Source organism: Pristis pectinata, chromosome 8, assembly GCF_009764475.1.
Source record: "Pristis pectinata isolate sPriPec2 chromosome 8, sPriPec2.1.pri, whole genome shotgun sequence".
In the NCBI taxonomy this organism is placed as follows: domain Eukaryota; kingdom Metazoa; phylum Chordata; class Chondrichthyes; order Rhinopristiformes; family Pristidae; genus Pristis; species Pristis pectinata.
The window spans coordinates 71,196,662-71,215,036 of record NC_067412.1 but is presented as its reverse complement, the minus strand read 5'-3'; the positions used below and the strand labels follow the sequence as shown (position 1 = coordinate 71,215,036).

At 40.0% G+C, this 18,375-nt stretch overlaps 1 protein-coding gene across 1 annotated transcript; it reads left to right on the top strand.

Annotated features, from left to right (window-relative positions):
* Positions 1-4,721: 4,721 nt before the first annotated feature.
* Positions 4,722-14,572, top strand: mars2 (methionyl-tRNA synthetase 2, mitochondrial). Its single transcript, XM_052021453.1, has 3 exons — positions 4,722-5,244; positions 10,204-10,538; positions 11,324-14,572. The coding sequence occupies exons 1-3, from the start codon at positions 4,962-4,964 to the stop codon at positions 12,527-12,529; spliced, it is 1,824 nt and encodes a 607-aa protein (XP_051877413.1). The 5' UTR covers positions 4,722-4,961; the 3' UTR covers positions 12,530-14,572.
* Positions 14,573-18,375: the final 3,803 nt, after the last annotated feature.

Sequence of the window (18,375 nt, the reverse complement as noted above, 5' to 3'; positions counted from 1 at the left end):
CAATTGTATGTTCTACAACTGACAGAACATTTAAGATTATGACAGATTTAAACAATATTTAGAGTAGGGAAACATTGAGTTTTAAATTCCTCAGTTTTTTTTTGGGTAGTTGAATTCACCCCAGACATTGACTAGCTTTCATCACTTGAACTAGTAAATGTTGGTTCTAAATATTTCCACAAACTTATAGGCTAAGCTGGTTCAAGAACAGCCACATGTATGCTGCACAATTACAGCTGTTTTAACTTCAGGAATAGGACACTGTCAATGAGTCTACAAACTCTAAAGGTTGTTTATTCCAGTAAGGTGAACAATTACTATCCATTTCTAACTGTCCTTGACAATTAAAAGCAAAGAGTAACTTTGCATGTAGCTTTCATTTAGTTTAGCTACTTTTTTTGCATTGGAGTTACAGTAGAAAGGCAGACCATTTTGTCTCATACCTTTCCATTCTTCATCTTTCTCTTTACTGTGGAAGAGAAAACTTTTAAGTTGCAGAGAGGTGGAGAAGGGATGACTAAGATGGCGAATATCTCTGATTGGATGAGGGGAAATAGAGAGAGAAAGGAAAAAAAAACATGGCATTTGTGAGCCATAATATGAGGTCAGTTAGAGAAAACACAAAGTAACACAAAAGCCATGAAATGCAGCGTATGTATGCCTAGCAGGTCAGGTCAAGCCAGTGAAGAGAGAAAATGGATTCCATATATGGATGGATAACCCTACAGAAATGACTAGTTCTGAAACAAAGAGTTGCTAGAGGTTGTTGAATTCGATATTGAATCTGGAAAGCTGCTACATGCCCAGATAGAAGATGAAGTATTATTCCTCAAGATCTTAACACAGTGTAGGAGACTAGGGAGCAACAGTTCAAATAGGGACAGAGCACTAAAGTGATGGGTAACAGGAAGCCCAAGGCCAGCCCTGCAGAGTGAATTCAGATGCTCTACAAAGCTGTTACACAATCTGCATTGTGTTTTCCGTTAAGGAGGAGACCACATTGTGAACAGCAAATGCTGTATGCTAGAATGGAAGTGTAACTGAATCACTGCTTCACCTGGAAAGACTGTTTGGGTCCCTGGATGGTGGAAAGAGGTAAAAAGTCCAGTTTCAGCGGAAAGTGCTGTGAGGAGTGATTGGTGGAGACAAAGGAGCAGACAAGAAAGTCGCAACTGGGAATGGTTGCTTTGGAATGATGGAAGGGGAGGGCAAGGTGGATCTTGCTGAAGGTGGCGGAGGATGGCTTTGACACACGCAGAAAACAGTGGTTTCCTGTTTGTGTCATGACTAGGCAATTCTAATGTTATCTCCGTCTTTTTAAACCTCCCCCACACAGACCAGCTATGATTAGCATGCCTTCGCCATCCTCTCTTAGATGGCACCAACAACATTTGTGTCACCTACATTCTCTTGGTCTCTACCATATCTATCTCCCTTTGTTCTTTCCAACCTTCCATCTTCTCTGCAACCTAAAACATGCTTCTTTTCTCACTTTTCGGTTCTGTTGAAAGGTTATTGACCTGCATATGAATGAATAGACAAATTAGCATCAAGAATAAACCTCCTCAAGCCCACTCTGCCATTTGTCTATCTTAATGGGCGATCCTTTATTTTTAAACAGTGAACACTACTAGATCCTCCCATAAGAGGTAACATTCTCTCCACATCCACCCTGTCAAGGCCTCTCAGGATCTTACACATTTCAATAAAGTCTCTTCTCACTCTTCCAAACTCCAGTCAATACAAGCCTAACCTGACCAGCCTTCCTTACATAAGATCTATACTGTGCATAGTTGTCCAGATAAGATCTCCCCAATGCCAAATGAAGTATAACCTCCCTACTTTTGTTTCCATTTAGATATTAAGCTTTTTATTTATTTTTCCTGTCAAAGTGGACAATTTTGCACTTATGCATATAATACTCCATTAGATTTTGCCCACTGACTTAACCTATTTATATCCCTTTGCAGCCTCTTTATTTCCTCTTCACAATGTGCTGTCCTACTTATCTTTGTGTCATCAGCAAATTTAACTATACCTTTGATGTCTTTATCTAATTCATTTATAAATTTTGTAAAAAGTTGAGACCTAGCATTGATCCCTGTGACACACCATTTGTTACATCTTGCTGACCAAAAAAAATCCGACCTTCTCTTTCCTGTTAGCCGACCAATTGTTCATTCGCTCCAATAAGTTATCTCCTACATGTTGTCAAATAAAGTTCAGCATCTGATACATCACACCAATGACTTTGTCTTATAATAATACTTCTTTATGATTTGTACAAACAACTCAAAGATTTATTTGCAAACAAAATTCATTAACTCTTTAGTTACATGACCTTTTTAGTTACACAACTCTTTACATAGTTTCAAACAAAATACATTAACTCTTTAGTTACATGACCCTTTCAGTTACACAACCCTTAATTTTAGCTTCACAATTTCCAAAACTTATTACTTGTATTCAGATATTATCAACTCCAGATGAATCCGGATGGGGTTCAATCTTGATAAGTTCTTCATCAAATACCTGAGTCAGGGTCTTCTTCTGCAATGGTTATTCTCCAGAGCTATTGCTCCCAGTCCTCCTGCGAGGCACCTTTTTATCAATTTTTTTTTGCATACCATCTTGACATTGCTTTGGTTACAATTGTATGGCCATAAGTCCATTACTTTCATTATATGTACTTGCTTCTTTAATTTCTTCAAATTCCTCCTGTCTTTCATAATCACTTTAACTACTTGGTCCACAATTATCAGAGTTTCAGCTTGTACAATTTACCAGGCAGGCTTTGGTACACAGTATCTCTAGATGTTTGTGCACATCAGAATATCCTTATCTACTTTCCTCTGTGCTCAGGGATAGTGGGATGTTCTCAGGGCTGTAAAGCTCTCTCGTCTATGCTCCCACACTAATATTAACCTACTGACAGAACTTTACACAATCCTAATTCATGATGACTGGGCCTCCTTGTTTCCATTTTTTAAATTAACTCTTTCTCTCCCTCGACTGTCTACAAACATAAGCTTTAATTTTCTGCAATGCGTTTGATATGGAATCTTAGGCATTAAATGCCTTCTGGAAACCTTAATATAGTTCATCTATTGGTTCCCCTTCACTCACAGGATGTGTAAATCCCAATAAATTGGTCAAACATGATTCCTTTTCACAAAACCATGTTGACTTTGCCTGATTACCTTGAATTTTTCTGTGCCTGGCTATAACACCTTTAAGAATAGCTTCAAATGTTTTCCCATGACAGACTGGACTGTAGTTTTCTGCTTTCTATTTCCCTTTTGAAAAAAGAAGTTATACTTGCTTTTTTCATATTTAGTGGAACCTTCCCCGAATCTATGGAATTTTGGAAAATACCTCAAATATCTCACTGGCCACTCCTTCAAGGATTGTGCATCAAGAACTGAAACATGAGCTCTGATTCTCATTGCACAAATGCTGCCTAACCTGCTGTGTATCTCCAGCATTTTTCTTTTCTGTTTTTTTTTCAGATCTCCATTATCAGTGGAATTTTGTTTTGCTTTTAGAACACTCAATCATGTTTATATTGCAGACACCGAACACAAAAATGAAAATTCATCATCTCAATTTTGCAACTGGTCACTACTCATTTAGGTTTTTGTTAAGATTGTTCATTAAGTGCAAAAGTGGCATTTTATATTTGGAGAAGCTGTCTTTCACTTAAGACATTGATACATCTTAAAATAAAAGCTATTGGGGGCATGTAATAGATCTAATACATTACTTTATAGAGGAGCTGAGGCGTTCTCTTTAGTACTGGCCAGTATTTAGTACTAGGAGGCTTTCTGGAGTGAGATAGATTGGCTGATTGATTGGTGTCGCAACAACAGCCTTGCACTCAATGTCAGCAAGACCAAGGAACTGACTGTGGACTTCAGGAAGGGGAAGTCAAGAGAACACACACCAGTCTTCATTGAGGGGTCAGCAGTGAAAAGGGTGAGCAGATTCAAGTTTCTGGGCATCAGCATCTCAGAGGATCTATCCTGGGCCCAACTTATTGACGCAATCATGAAGAAGGCACATCAGCAGCTCTACTTATGAGTTTGAGGAGATTTGGTATGTCACCAAAGACTCTTACAAATTTCCACAGATGTATGGTGGAAAGCATCCCGACTGGCTACATCACAGACTGGCATGGCGCCTCCAATGCACAGGATTGCAAGAGGCTGCAGAGGGTTATAGACTCAGCCAGCTCCATTATGGGCACAACACTCCCCACTGAGGACAACTTCAAGAGGCGGTGCCTCAAGAAGGCGGCATCTATCATTAAGGGCCCTCACCATCCGGGACATGCCCTCTTCTTGTTACTACCATCAGGGAGGAAGTACACGAGCCTGAAGACCCAGACTCAATGATTCAGGAACAGCTTCTTCCCCTCTGCCATCAGATTTCTGAATGGTCCATGAACCCTACCTCATTATTCCTTCTGTTTTGCACTATTTATTTATTTTTTGTAATTTATAGATTTTTACATCTTTGCACTGCACTGCTGCCGCAAAACAACACCTTTCATGTCATATGTCAGTGATAATAAACCTGATTCTGATTATACCTCAATCAACATCACCACAGTATCTGATCATTCCTTCATTTCTATTCGTGTGCGCTTGTTGTGCGGAAATTGGCTGTCTTATCTCCTGCATTAGATGTACCTCAAAAACATTTGAGTTGCAGGAGGCCGTGTGATTTAAGGACGTGATGATCGCCGGGTGAAGAAAAGACTGTCCGGTGTCCTTCTCAGGCATCGCACAGCCCGTCCCCACTCCAGGCACCGGTCTCCCTGCGCATGTGCGATTCAATGAGCGGCGATCCGAGTGCTGATTGGCTGTTGATAGGCATGCGCTTCGAGGACAAGCGGTGGTTAGTGCGCAGGCGCGGTGTCGGTCGGCGTGTTGGCTGGGGTTTGTTCGGCCTTCCTCTGAATGTGGGGCCCTGTGTCCCGTCAGCTGCCGTCTCTGGGGTTCGCTCGGCTCCGGCCGGTGGTCAGCAATGGGCGGGCCATTGGATGTCGCCTGGCCCCGGGCACGGCGTGCGGAGGCCGAGCCCGCTCAGGGCCGGCGGCCGGCCCCGGCCCTTTCCTCATCACCACCCCCATTTTCTACGTGAATGCGGCCCCTCACATCGGGCACCTGCACTCGGCGGTGCTGGCGGACGCCCTGTATCGTTTCAAGGTCCTATCGGGGGCCGAGGCAAAGTTCGCAACAGGTACAGGATTAAAAGCAGAAAAATGCTGGAAGGGCTCAGTAGGTCGGGAAGCAGCTGTAGAGAGAGAGGAGCAGTCAATGTGTCAGCTCCAAACCCTTTCACTGGGAGGTCTGGCTATGTAAAAATCAAAACTCTGGTTATCTGAAGTTGTTGTATTCAGTGTAGAAGCCCGAGGGCTGTAACATGTCTTATTGGAAAAATGAGCCCTGATGCAGGGTTTCGACCCGAATCCTCGACAATTCCTTTCCTCCCACAGATGCTGCTCGACCCGCTGAGTTCCTTCAGCAAACTTTGTTGCTCCAGATTCCAGCATCTCAGCAGTCCCTTGTGTGTCTCTCTGGAAAGATGAGCTGCTGTTCCTCAAGCTTGGGCTTTGGAATAGCGTAAAGGGCACTAAAAATGCAGATGTTGGAAATCTGAAATTAAAGTCAGATAATACTGGAAAAAAACTCAGCAGAGCAGGTAATATCTGTGGAAAGAGAAAGAATTTATGTTTCAGAGACACCAAAGACTGCAGATTGTGGAATCCGGAGCAAAAAAAAAACAAGATGCTGGAGGAATTTAGGGGGTCAGGCAGCATCTGTGGAGGGAGATGGATAGTCGATGGTTTGGGTTTCATCTAACCTTTATGCTTCAGGTCTGAGATCCTCCATCAGAATGGAGGAGGAGGAGGAGGAGGAGGGAAACAAGCGACTTTAGGTAGTAGCAAAGGCGGCGGGCGATCCTTTGTCGGAGCTGGGAAAGAGAAAAAGAAATAAGTTAGTTTTCAGTAGCAGAGAAGGTGGAAGAGGAGGGGTGCCTAGAGAAAGCAAATATCTCTAATAGGGTGAGGCTAAATGGGTTAATAGAGGCAGTTAGAAGCTCATTTTTTTTGTTGGTGGTGTTAAGTGAGGCTGTGGGACATGTCCAGCAGGCTAAAGTATACGAATAGAAACCAAGTCAAAATGATGATGGGCAGAAATGGCTAGTTCTGATACAAACAGAGTTTGCTCTTTCTGATTCAGCTTCTCTATATTTTGATTTCTGACATCTGCAGTTCTTTTCTTTTTCTTTATACAGAGATGGACTTTTACCCACCTTCAGAATCAGATTTATTATCACTGACGTATGACATGAAATTTGCTGTTTTACAGTAGCAGTACAGTGCAAAGATGTAAAATCTATAAATCACAAAATTAAATAAAGCAAAAAAAAGAATAATGAGGTAGTGTTCATGGATTGTTCAGAAATCTGATGGCGGAGAGGAAGAAGTGGTTCCTGAATCATTGAGTTTGGGTCTTTAGGCTCCTGTGCCTCCTCCCTGATGGCAGTAATGAGAAGAGGGTGTGTCCCAAATGGTGAGGGTGCTTAAATGATAGATGCTGTCTTGAGGCACTGCCTCTTAAAGATGTCCTTGATGATGGGGAGGGTTGTGTCCGTGATGGAGCTGGCTGAGTCTATAACTCTCTGTAGCCTCTTGCGATCTTGTGCATTGGGGGGTCCATACTAAGCTGTGATGCAACCAGTCAGGATGCTCTGCACCATACATCTGTAGAAATTTGTGAGAGTCCTTGGTGACATACTAAATCTTCTCAAACTCCTAATGAAGTAGAGCTGCTGGCGTGCCTTCTTCATGATTGCATCAATGTGCTGGGCCCAGGATAGATCCTCTGAGATATTTACACCCAGGAACTTGAAGCTGTTCGCCCTTTCCACTGCTGACCCTTCAATGAGGACTGGTGTGTGTTCTCCCGACTTCACCTTTCTGAAGTCTGCAGTTAGTTCCTTGGTCTTGCTGATGTTGAGTGTGAGGTTGTTGGAGTGACACCACTCAACCAGCCAATCTTTCGCACTCCTGTAGGCCTCCATATCACCATCTGAGATTCTGCCAACAACAGCATTGTATTGTTACGGACTCAGTGAAAGTCCCTTTAAGATAGAGAGTGTGTGTGTATGTGTGTGTGGGGCGTGCTTACATCAATAGAAGATAAAGGACGTAATGACGTTGTTGAAGAAGTCAGAAGAAGGAGAGAGAGAGAGAGAAGGGAGAGAGGCACCAGCCTGCTTGTTTTCTCTATCGATGGATGAGAAACAATAACTGTGTTTGCCATAGAAATCCATGTATGGAAGTTGGAAGTAATCCGGTGGAGTTCACTTTGTTGCTGACCTGTAGAAGGAAACAGGTATTTGTGTGTGGACGACCACGATTCGGATGCTTTTCGGGGTGAGGAAGTCACAACCGAGTAAACACTGAAGTGTCGTTTGGGTTCCATCATGGAACATTTGGATTTCGTATTTACTCTCTCTATGTTTCTCTACGTCTACGTCTTATCTTCAGACAACGGTGGTTGTTGAAGAAGCCCTTGCTCATGTTTCACCTTATGGCTTGCGGAACTGAACTTTAAGAACCATTCCAGAACTGGGAGTTTTGGACTTTGCCACACACACACACGAAGAGTTTAGTTTTGGGGTTAACGTTCGAGGTTTAACATTTTTGAATTCTAACATACTAACATTTTAACTTTTATTTTACGTATTATCATAAGTAGTAATTAATAAAATAGTTTTTAACACTGAATCATGCTCAGTGTGTTTCTTTTGTTGCTGGTTCGTGACAGTATCCATGTGTGTTCCTCTTGCCACAGATGCTGCCTGACCTGAATATTGCCAGCATTTTTTTTTTTTTTTTTTTTTTTTTTTTTTTTTTTTTTTTTTTTTGCTTTTTATCTCTATAATTGTCATTAACTACAAAGTGCTACATTAAGTAGAAAAATAAAGCATTACTGAAATACATAACATTTATTCAACAAATGAGTGATTTTGAGATGCTTGTCAATATGTCAAAATATATTGATGTCTTAAAAGACTTGCTATTACTTTGCCAAGGTGATGTGAATGTCAGAAATTGAGGATGAAAAATAAAGTACTTTTCCTGCCTTTGGAAGGTGCTATTAGAGTGTCCTAGGTGAGTAACTGCAGTACCTTTTTGATGTTGGAAACATATGCGGTGCTAGAAGCTGTGTTGCTCACAAGATACCTAGTTTCCAACTTGTTTTTGCAACCACAATATTTTTGTTGTCAGTATGTGGCTGATCTGGTTGAGTTTGTGTTCAGTGGTGCCCCCGAGCTCATTAGTGAGGGAAGATTTATCTCTGGTGATTCCGTTAAGTGTAAAGAATAGGTTGTTACACTTTCTTGTTAGAGATGGTTATTGTGTGGCACTATTTGTTGTAACTTTGAATGAGCCATGCCAGAGATCGGAGCTGGAGATGTAACAGGTTCAGCACAACAAGCAGACCTGCAGAGGAGACATGGTGGAAGATTTTCCATGGAGAATTTCTCAGAAGAGTCTCTCTGAACTGAAAATACCTTGAGTTTTTATACGTTTTGGGCACATAGATAACAGCAGGTGATTAAATACCGTTTCAGTGTTGCAATTACATAATATACTTCAATATTTTGGGTGCAGACAAATGGTTCCATTGAATTACATATTTACTATGGGAACACATCTCAACTGATAAGACCATCAAATACCTTTGCTGAGACAAAGTAGTTTGCATAAATAATCTAAAAGCTTCTGAGGACAGAAACCCCAGACACTCAAAATTAGAGTTGAAGGCTGATCCTCTGGTAAACAAACACCGCAAATATTGATTGACAACAAATATGCCTGTGACCATGTTTGATTTGTTAAGTGGCATAATAGCCAGTCTGGTGCCTTCCTTGGTCTGTTACTGTAATACTCAATATTTTAGCTGAAGTTGACTGATGCCTGGTTGGATGTAGGCCAACTAATATAGTTCTGTTGTCTGTAAATTTGGTCAATGGACTGATTACTGCTTGTAGTAGGCAGGTTAGAACATAGAACAGTAGAGCACAGTACAGGCCCTTCAGCCCACAATGTTGTGCTGACCTATATAAACCTTATCCCCATTCAATCTATCCCCCTCTCTACTTCACCTCCCACAACCCTCTATTTTTCTTTCATCCATGTGCCTATCTAATAGTCTCTTAAATGATACCATCGTATCGGCCCCTACCACCATCCCCAACAGTGCATTCCAGGCACCCACACCCACGTTACTTTGGAAAAACTTTTGGGAAAAAGATCCAGTATACTCAAGAAGACTCTGGATGTCATCAAACACTGAACATCATTTCTGCAAGTTCAACTTCTGAAAGTTCTGACTTTAGAGGTTTTTTTCTTGCAAAGTGCACAGAAACATATAAAAGTGAAATCGCTATACATCAGAAACCCTTACCTTGTATTCAAGCAGCTCAGGCTTGGAGAATAACCGCAGGCAATACTGACATCTTAACCTGATAAGTGTCCGACCTACTGTCACCTGTAGGGATTGAGCGAGTCTCTGTAACCCTGTTGCCACTGTTGTGGTAACAGAGGAAGAAGGAACCACAGGAGCACCAGACACTACCGAAGTAGTTGCTGGAATGTTTACCATTACCTGATCCTGCGACAAGGGTACAACAGTTTGAAAGCCTGGAGCAGCCTGGCTGAATAATCCCTGAAAGGAAGCCATGAGTAAATGTTGCCTGTCGATACTGTGACGTGACATTTGCCATCACTGCTGATTGTGATTGCCATTTGTCATGTTTCACGCTACTGACAAAGCAAGTGAAAATCAAAAAAGCTGCAGATGCTGGAAACCTGAAAGAAAAACTGAAAATGCTGGATGCACTTGGCAGGCCAGGCCACATGTATGGAAAGGGTAATGGTTATTGCTTCAGCTCAGGCCTGCTGAGTGTTTTCAACGTTTTCTATTTTTGTTACCTATAGAGCAACTTGGCTAAGATTAAAAGCTCTGCACTTGTGTGTTTTCAGAACTCTGGATCACTTGCCCTGGAGCAACTGTAGTTACTGCAGTCAACTACACCATGAGTGCTTTCTCATTTAATTGAAATATGTACATGTTTGTTGTCAGATTTTGTTGTATTACACAGCTGTTTCATTTATTTCAGGGACGGATGAGCATGGCCTGAAGATTCAACAAGCTGCAGATGCTGCAGCTAAAACCCCATTGGATTTCTGTACCAGTGTGTCTGAGGAGTTCAAGAAATTGTTCCACAAGTCCCTAGTTTCATATACAGATTATATTCGAACCACAGAGGAGCATCACAAAACTGCAGTCCAACATTTTTGGCGTGCTTTGCGTGAAAAAGGCTACCTCTACCAAGCAACATATGAGGGCTGGTATTCCACTCCAGATGAGACTTTCTTTTCCGAGTCACAAGTTTCAGAAAGAAAAGATGCACATGGAAACATTATTAAAGTATCTTTGGAAAGTGGTCACAAGGTAATCCTACGTCTGACGTTGTATTGGGGAATGCAGATTTACCATTAACAGTATTGATCAGAGTATTAGATGAGATTAGTACATTGAATTAATTCTCACGTTGATGGAAAGGAGCAATAAATTTGATTGCTCATTATGCTGCTGTGTGCAGTATCTGGATTTTTTTCTTAGTGGAGAGATTCATTTGCTTTGTAATAAAAATAGAAAATGCTGGTAATACTCTGGTCAAGCAGCAGATATTGAGGAAGTTAATGTTTTGGATAATTGCTCTTTCATCGGCTTGCTGGTGATGTTGCATCGCATTGACCTGAAACATTAACTCTTTTTCTCTTTCCACATATTGTGTCTGATCTGAAAAGTAATCTCAGCATTTTTCATTTTTATTTTGGACTCTCACCACCCATGGTATTTTGCTTAATTTTCATTTGCTTTGGTTTTTTAATGTTGACTAAAGGTTGAAAGAAAATAATATTTTTTTGTCTATTAGCTCTTAGCTTCACAATGTGATGCAACTTGCACATTAAACCTGCTGAAAGTGACCTCTCTCCAACTTCTCCACTTGCAGTACCATAATCCAACCTCAAGAGATCAAGATATTATCAGTATCCCATTTGGCACTGAGTCATGCCCGATAATAGCTTCACTTTTTTTTAGTATTTCTCACTTATGCAAGTATATTGTACTTCACAATGAGTACCTACTAATTGCACACAGGATTTCACATGGAGAAAGCTGATGCTTTAACTGTACTTTGGATTACTCTAAATTTTATTTTTAACCAACAGGTAGAATGGACTAAAGAAGAAAATTACATGTTCAAGCTATCTGAATTTAAACCAAAGTTATTAGAGTGGTTAAAGAAGAATCCACAAGTAATACTTCCAGAAAAATTCTACCACATCGTTCTCCATTGGCTGCAGGAAGAAATTCCAGATATATCAGTGTCAAGGCAAAGGAGCCGTTTGAAGTGGGGCATTCCAGTTCCTGAAGATCCAACACAAACAATTTATGTATGGTTAGATGCTTTAGTTAATTACTTGACAGTAGCAGGTTATCCAGAGGATCAAAATCTTCCTGCCATGCATCATGTTATTGGGAAGGATATTCTCAAGTTCCATGCTTTGTATTGGCCTGCTTTCCTGATGGCCGCTGGCTTGCAGTTACCAAAACAAATCTATGTTCATTCTCATTGGACGGTCAATGGCCAGAAGATGTCCAAGAGCCTTGGAAATGTTATTGATCCCATGGAAAGATTTTCTGTATACACTGTTGATGGCTTCAGATATTTTTTGCTGCGCCAAGGTGTGCCAGATGCAGACTGTGACTATTATGATGATAAAGTGGTGAAAGTTCTAAATGCAGAGCTTGCAGATGCTTTAGGAGGTCTCCTTAACCGTTGTACAGGCAAAAGCATGAATCCTGATCAAATCTACCCGATGTTTTCAAATCACTGTCTTCCTGAAAGGCACTTGGAGGACTACAGCTCCTTCATAGGCAGAGCAACAACTGAAGATTACAAAATGATTCAGTTGGTTGAAGAACTACCTTTGAATGTTAGAGACTGCTTTGAAAATCTACAAATTTATAAGGCCTTAGAGGCCATTAATTTTTGTGTCCGATTAACAAATGGCTTTTTCCATAGACATGCTCCCTGGAAACTTGACCGTAAAATTGCTGAGGATTGTTGCTGGCTGGAGACAGTACTTCACGTCACTTTGGAGTGCCTCCGTGTTTATGGGATCTTATTGCAGCCAGTGATCCCAACAATTGCGAATCAACTGCTTTCACGGTTAGCTATTGGCCAACATGAACGAGACTGGGGACATTTGAATTTCTTGGCCAGATACCATAATAATATTTGCATTTTTGAAGGAAGAAAATTAGGGCCTGATACAGGACTCCTGTTTAACAGACTAGAGAGGACAGATAAACCGCCAAGCAAAATTCAAGGCAATCGGAAGAAGATGAAGGTGCAACATATTCCGAAATAAATTTGAGGCGTTGTCACTCAGTCCTATGTAAATAATGAATCCTGAAGATACTGTGTATGTATGTTAAACAGTTATTAAGTAATAGTTTAATAATTGTAATGTAAAATTGTTAGTATGAGATGTTTTAACTGCCAATTATAAATGCATTTTTCCTTTTTTTGTTTTTAGGTAACGACATCGGCTTTGACCCAAAACATGGGTTTGTAACTGTACACCACTAGCTGTGTGAAACTGGCCTGGATTGATTCATCTTTAAACTTTTAGGTGTTTTATTGTCAGTCTGATACAATTCCATTTACAGTGAATGCACCTTTAAGTCTCTACTGTTCTTACTTTCTAACCATCCATAGCATTCCTTATTTTTGTGCAGAGTCCAGTATATTTCATAAACCTGATTTACACTCCTTGGCTAGCATTTAAGTTTTCGGGCTAAGTTATTCTCTATGTATGGTCTTGTGTCAGAACAAGGCTCCTATTGTATAGAAAAAGGCTCCTAGTCTATTTTTCTTCCCCTCTTGCTTTCTTCAGTATTGTCTAGCACATGCAGGGCATTATTCAAACAGAGCTGGTTGAAGTTGTGTTTGAGAATCCCATAAAGAAATCCTCTGCTTGTTGTATCCTCTTCCTGTAGATGGAGACTTTTGTCCCCCTTCCAGCTAAATATCATTCACATTGAAAACTAATTTGCCTCAAAGCTGCATTCTCCTCCTTGGCAATGATACATCACTGTAATGCTGCCCTAACTTTGCCAGTTTGATCAGAGTTACCCTGACACGCTAAACAAAATGGAAGAAAATAAACCAGGCATTCATTCACAGAATACACAACATTAAATTCCGAATTTCCTGATGCAGGGTTTCAACCTGAAACATCAACAATTCCTGTTCTCCCACAGATGCTGTTCGACCTGCTGAGTTCCTCCAGCAGATTGTTGCTCTAGATTCCAGCATCTGTAGTCTCTTGTGTCTCCATTAAATTTTGAATATACCATGTATATTTAGGGTATTCTGTAACCAAAATGTAAATTGGAGCAGGCTGCAATTCCTTAATAGGGAGCACAGTTTATCTGTGTCACATCTTTGGCTAAAAGGTGGTATCTGCTGGTCATCTTTGTGGTTAGTATAACATGGCAGAAGGTCTATAACTGAAGCCGATGAGGGATTGAAAACGTGCTTCCATTTTGTGAGGTGCTGCATCAATAATGTTTACTAGTTTCAAATTTGATACTTATATTTTGCACCTACTGCATTGTAATAGTTAAAGTTTGAAAGGCAGTATTGCCGATAACTTGTATCATTTGACCTTTAAGTACTTTTAGTCTGCCCATCACTGACATTGAGCCAGGGTCGGGATTGGATGTGAACACAAATATAAAATTTAAATAGTATTTTAAGCCATTGCCCACATATCAATTTTATTTTGGGCTTGAGCAGGCCTTTTATCCTTTGGTCCTTTCAGTAGCTCTTGCTGTGCATGGACCATTTCAGTTCTGTGAAGTTGGAAGTTGGTCTGTCGTGTGACTGCAGTAGTCTCATTCATGCCAAGTAATACAACTAGCTTATCAATCATTAAGAATAAATTTTTTAATTGTAGATTCAGGTTTTTACTTCTGTAAATTTGGATCTGTTATTTTTCAAAATTGTTGTTATATTTGTGATAATAGACCTGTTTGTGTATTTTAAGGTTTGAGGCCTCTAAAAGACCCTGATTTAAGAAGATCTAGATGTTAGTGTGTTGTAGTTATCAGTTCCAATTATTAAACGTACAATTTAATTTAAAAATGCAAGAGCAGAAAAATAAACCATCTGACTAATGCTCTTAGTTGAAGATTCTGTTAGATTGTATATGGTATATAATTCCAATCCCATATTTTGCAGTTTGCTTTTCAGAAATCAAACCTCATTCTTTTGATGACTTCAAGTTGACTGTTTACTACTCTAGTCCATTAGCCAATAGATGGAACTGTGAAGATGTAACTTGAATTATGATTCTTATCTATTTCTACCAGGAAATAAAGATCAGCTATGAATGCAAAGTTCATTTAATAAAGTTGTTGCTGGATTTTTGAACCTATGATTAAGCTAAATGAAACAGTACAAAACTTCATTTGAGATTGGAATGGGAAATCTCATTATTTTATATACATCAATCATGTCATCTCTCAGCTTCCTTTGCTCCAGGGAAAATAGACTCAGCCTATCCAATCTCTTCCTATAATTCAAGCCATCCAATATAGACAACATCCTTGCGGATCTTTTCTTCGCCCTTTCTAGCTTAATCACATTTTTCCTGGAGTGTGGCTACCAGAACTGAACACAATACTTCAAATGCAGCCTAACCAACATCTAGTACAACTGTAATGTGATGCTAATGAAGGCAAGCAGGCTATACACCTTCTTCACCACCCTATCAACCAGTGTTGCCACTTTCTGGGAACTATGTACTTGTACCCCTAGATTTCCCTGTTCAACACGACCCAGGACACTGCCTTTCACTGTGTATTGTGTCCTGGTTTAATTTCCCCAAGCTGGAGTGTGTCACTTTGCACTTCTGAGTTAAATTCCACCTGCCATTCCTTTGCTCACTTTCCAGTTGATCAATATTGCGTTGTAACCTTAAACAACCTTTTTCACTGTCTACCACGCCACCAAGTTTGATGTCATCTGCAAAACTACTAATCATTCCAACTACATTCTCATCCAAGTAGTTAATGTAGATGACAAATAGCAGAGGACCCAGCACAGATCCATGCAGCACACCACTGGTCACAGGCCTCCTTTCAGGAAAAACAACCTCCACTGCCTCCCACCACCAAGCAAATTTTGTATCCAGTTGGCCAACTCACTCATCCCATGTGTTCTAACCTTCTGGATTAGCCTACCACGTGGGACCTTGTCAAAGGCTTTGCCAGAGTCATAGAGACAGCACAGAAACATGCCCACTGAGTCCATACCAATCATTTACACTAATTCATCATTAACCACATTTTCATAATCCCACATTCTCACCAAACTGTCCTCCCCCACCTCACCGCACACACACGGCACTTTACAAGGGTCAATTAATCTACCAACCTGATGTCCTTGGGAGGAAACAAAGTCAAAGTTGAATTTATTGTCATATGCACAAGTACACGTATGCATAGGTGCAATGAAAAACTTACTTGCAACAGCATCACAAGCACATATATAAGCAGCATTCACAAGAAAAACGTGAATATAAAACAATTTTTACAAGAAAAAACACAATTAGAACAAAACAAAAAGACCATTTTAGTGCAAGGTGTTCAAAGTGGTACTTTACAATGGTCAGTGAATCTACCAACCTGCATGTCCTTGGGAGGAAACCCATGCAGTCACTTGCAAACTGCACATGGCACAGGAGGTCAGGACTGAACCAGGGTCTCTGGTGCGATGAGACAGTGCACCTTTAGTTGCTCACAGTCGTACAGCTTGAAAAAAGGCCCTTTGGCCCAATTTGTAAATGCTGACCAAGATGCCCATCTAAGTCCCATTTGCCCATGTTTGGCACATTATCCCTCTAAACCTTTCCTATCCATATATGTAATAAATATTCACTGACTTCTGCTTTCATCCATTCAAAAAAAAAGTTAGAAGGAGATGTGGGAAAATTGGAGACACAAGAAAACCCTGAGAATATGTAATATCTTCAGTTTTCACAGTTCTGATGCAAAGTGGTCAAGCTGAAATGATAATTCTGTGTTTGACTCCATAAATGCTGCCTGACCTGTTGAATAGCTTGTAAGTGAAGGGTAACAAATCAGGGTACTAGATGAAGGCCTCCTTCTGTGACTTGCAGGTTCTGCCAGGTACAGTGTTAAGAGAGACAGATGAAAGCCAAAGAGCTTTGGAGGTCTAGATTAATCAATGTGATCACAACGTTAGGGTTAATCAAGGTCAACATTTTGAACATTTTGGTACAGCCTGAAAGGTTCATTGAGGGGAGTGATGTCTGTAGAACATGAAATAGGAACATATTGCCTCTGAAGCCTGATCTGCCATTCAGCAAGTTTGATTGTGGCTGATATGATCTTGATCTTAAATGCACTATCCTGCATGAACCCCTTAATTGTTGAGTTCATTATAATCCAAAAATCTGGCTATTGTCTTATAAATGCATTCATTGACTTGGTGTCTACAACCCCCGAGAGAAGAAATTCCTCTTCATCTCTGCGCTAAATGAATGACATTTTATTCTCCCAGTTCCAGATTCCCACACAAGAGGGAAACATCCTCTCACTATCTACCATCTTAAGTCTCTTCAGAATCTTATATGATCCAATACCAAAGGAATAAAATGTTAAGTAAGGATTAAAGAAGAGGACCGCTGTATTCTCAGTGTTCATTTGGAATAATGTTTGAACTTTAACTTCTGAGTTAGAGAAAGAACCTTAGCAATGCATGACACTGAAGTTTTTTAGTTAAAGTAAATTGTGAAAAGTATCACAAAAACATGAAAATAAAACAAACAGGTTCAATAGGAAAATTAAAGCTGTAAATTTATTTTATACTAAGATCAATATATTGCATAAATGAATTAAAGTGAATAATTCTTTAAAAAAAGTTATATTTAGAGTGCAGGCTGGATGCTGAATGACTGAATATGGCTTTTGATTGAGTAAACTATGATAGGCTGTATTACATTGTGTGGAACCACTTCTATGCGGGTCCGTTCTGGGACATTCTCGTTCCTTCTCCTTTCACATATTTTTTTCCTGAAATTACATATAAATCATTTTACTATGATATACTGTTTGAATTAATTTAATCCAGTCGTAACTACCGAATGTTCATTTTATTGGGGGAAAAGAGCCTTATTGATTCATATCAGTTCTTTATTTTCACTGTACCTTCAGCATATAAATAAATTGCACAATAAATTGCACAAATATTTAGTTCAGCTCTCAGAGCAATGGGGGGTTTGACGCTGGATTACATGATTGGGCAAATGAGTGACAATCAACACCCATAATATAATCGATTATGTGAATAATTGATGGGGAGAGGATAGCTATGACAGTCTTCCATAAATCCTTCTTCCGACTGCCCTGAATCTTTAGGTCTTCATTGAGTCGTCCTCCATCGTTTAGTAGCCCACTGGTTCCTCTGTAGTGATTTATTGTAACTTTTTACCACGGGTCTGCAAATCTCACAGCAGGCATCCATCCCGTTGATGACATTCTTCGAACCTAATGTAGCCCGGTTGAATCAGCTTTTCTTCATCGTTGTACAAGCCAGTTTGAACTATTGACTTTTCAGTTTAACTGCTGTTTAACCACAAAATCCCTCATGTAAACAATATCTCGAGAATATCTAAACCAAACTTTCTGAGATCTCTTACTGTCTGGTTTTATGATCCTTAAATATTTTTGTAGTATATTCCACATTTGGACTCTATCATTTCTTTTGCATTTGCTTACTCGCGGAAAGAGTAAATGTCATGGAAATTTGCGAATGTACTATCCAAATAACGCTAGCTGCAAAGACGGCGATAAAGCAAGAGTGTGTTTAACGCTTGCAAAACGTGGTCAGGCCACAAAATAGAGAAAGTTTCAAAGAGATGTGATATTTGAAACAACAAATAACTGGGGATAGGATGTTAATTACACGCAAGGAATGTGCTAATGGAAGATGAAACCAAAAGACCTCAATTGGAACACAGCAAACAACGGACCTTTGTCACTAAAGCAAAATAATTGTAACACGTATCTGAAACTCCCAAATAAAGAATAGCTCACACTCTGAGTAAGAAAATATAAAGATCGTAAGCAATAGTTTGAAAACAAAAGGATAACAAATAAAATATACAACGCGCTGTCGATAATT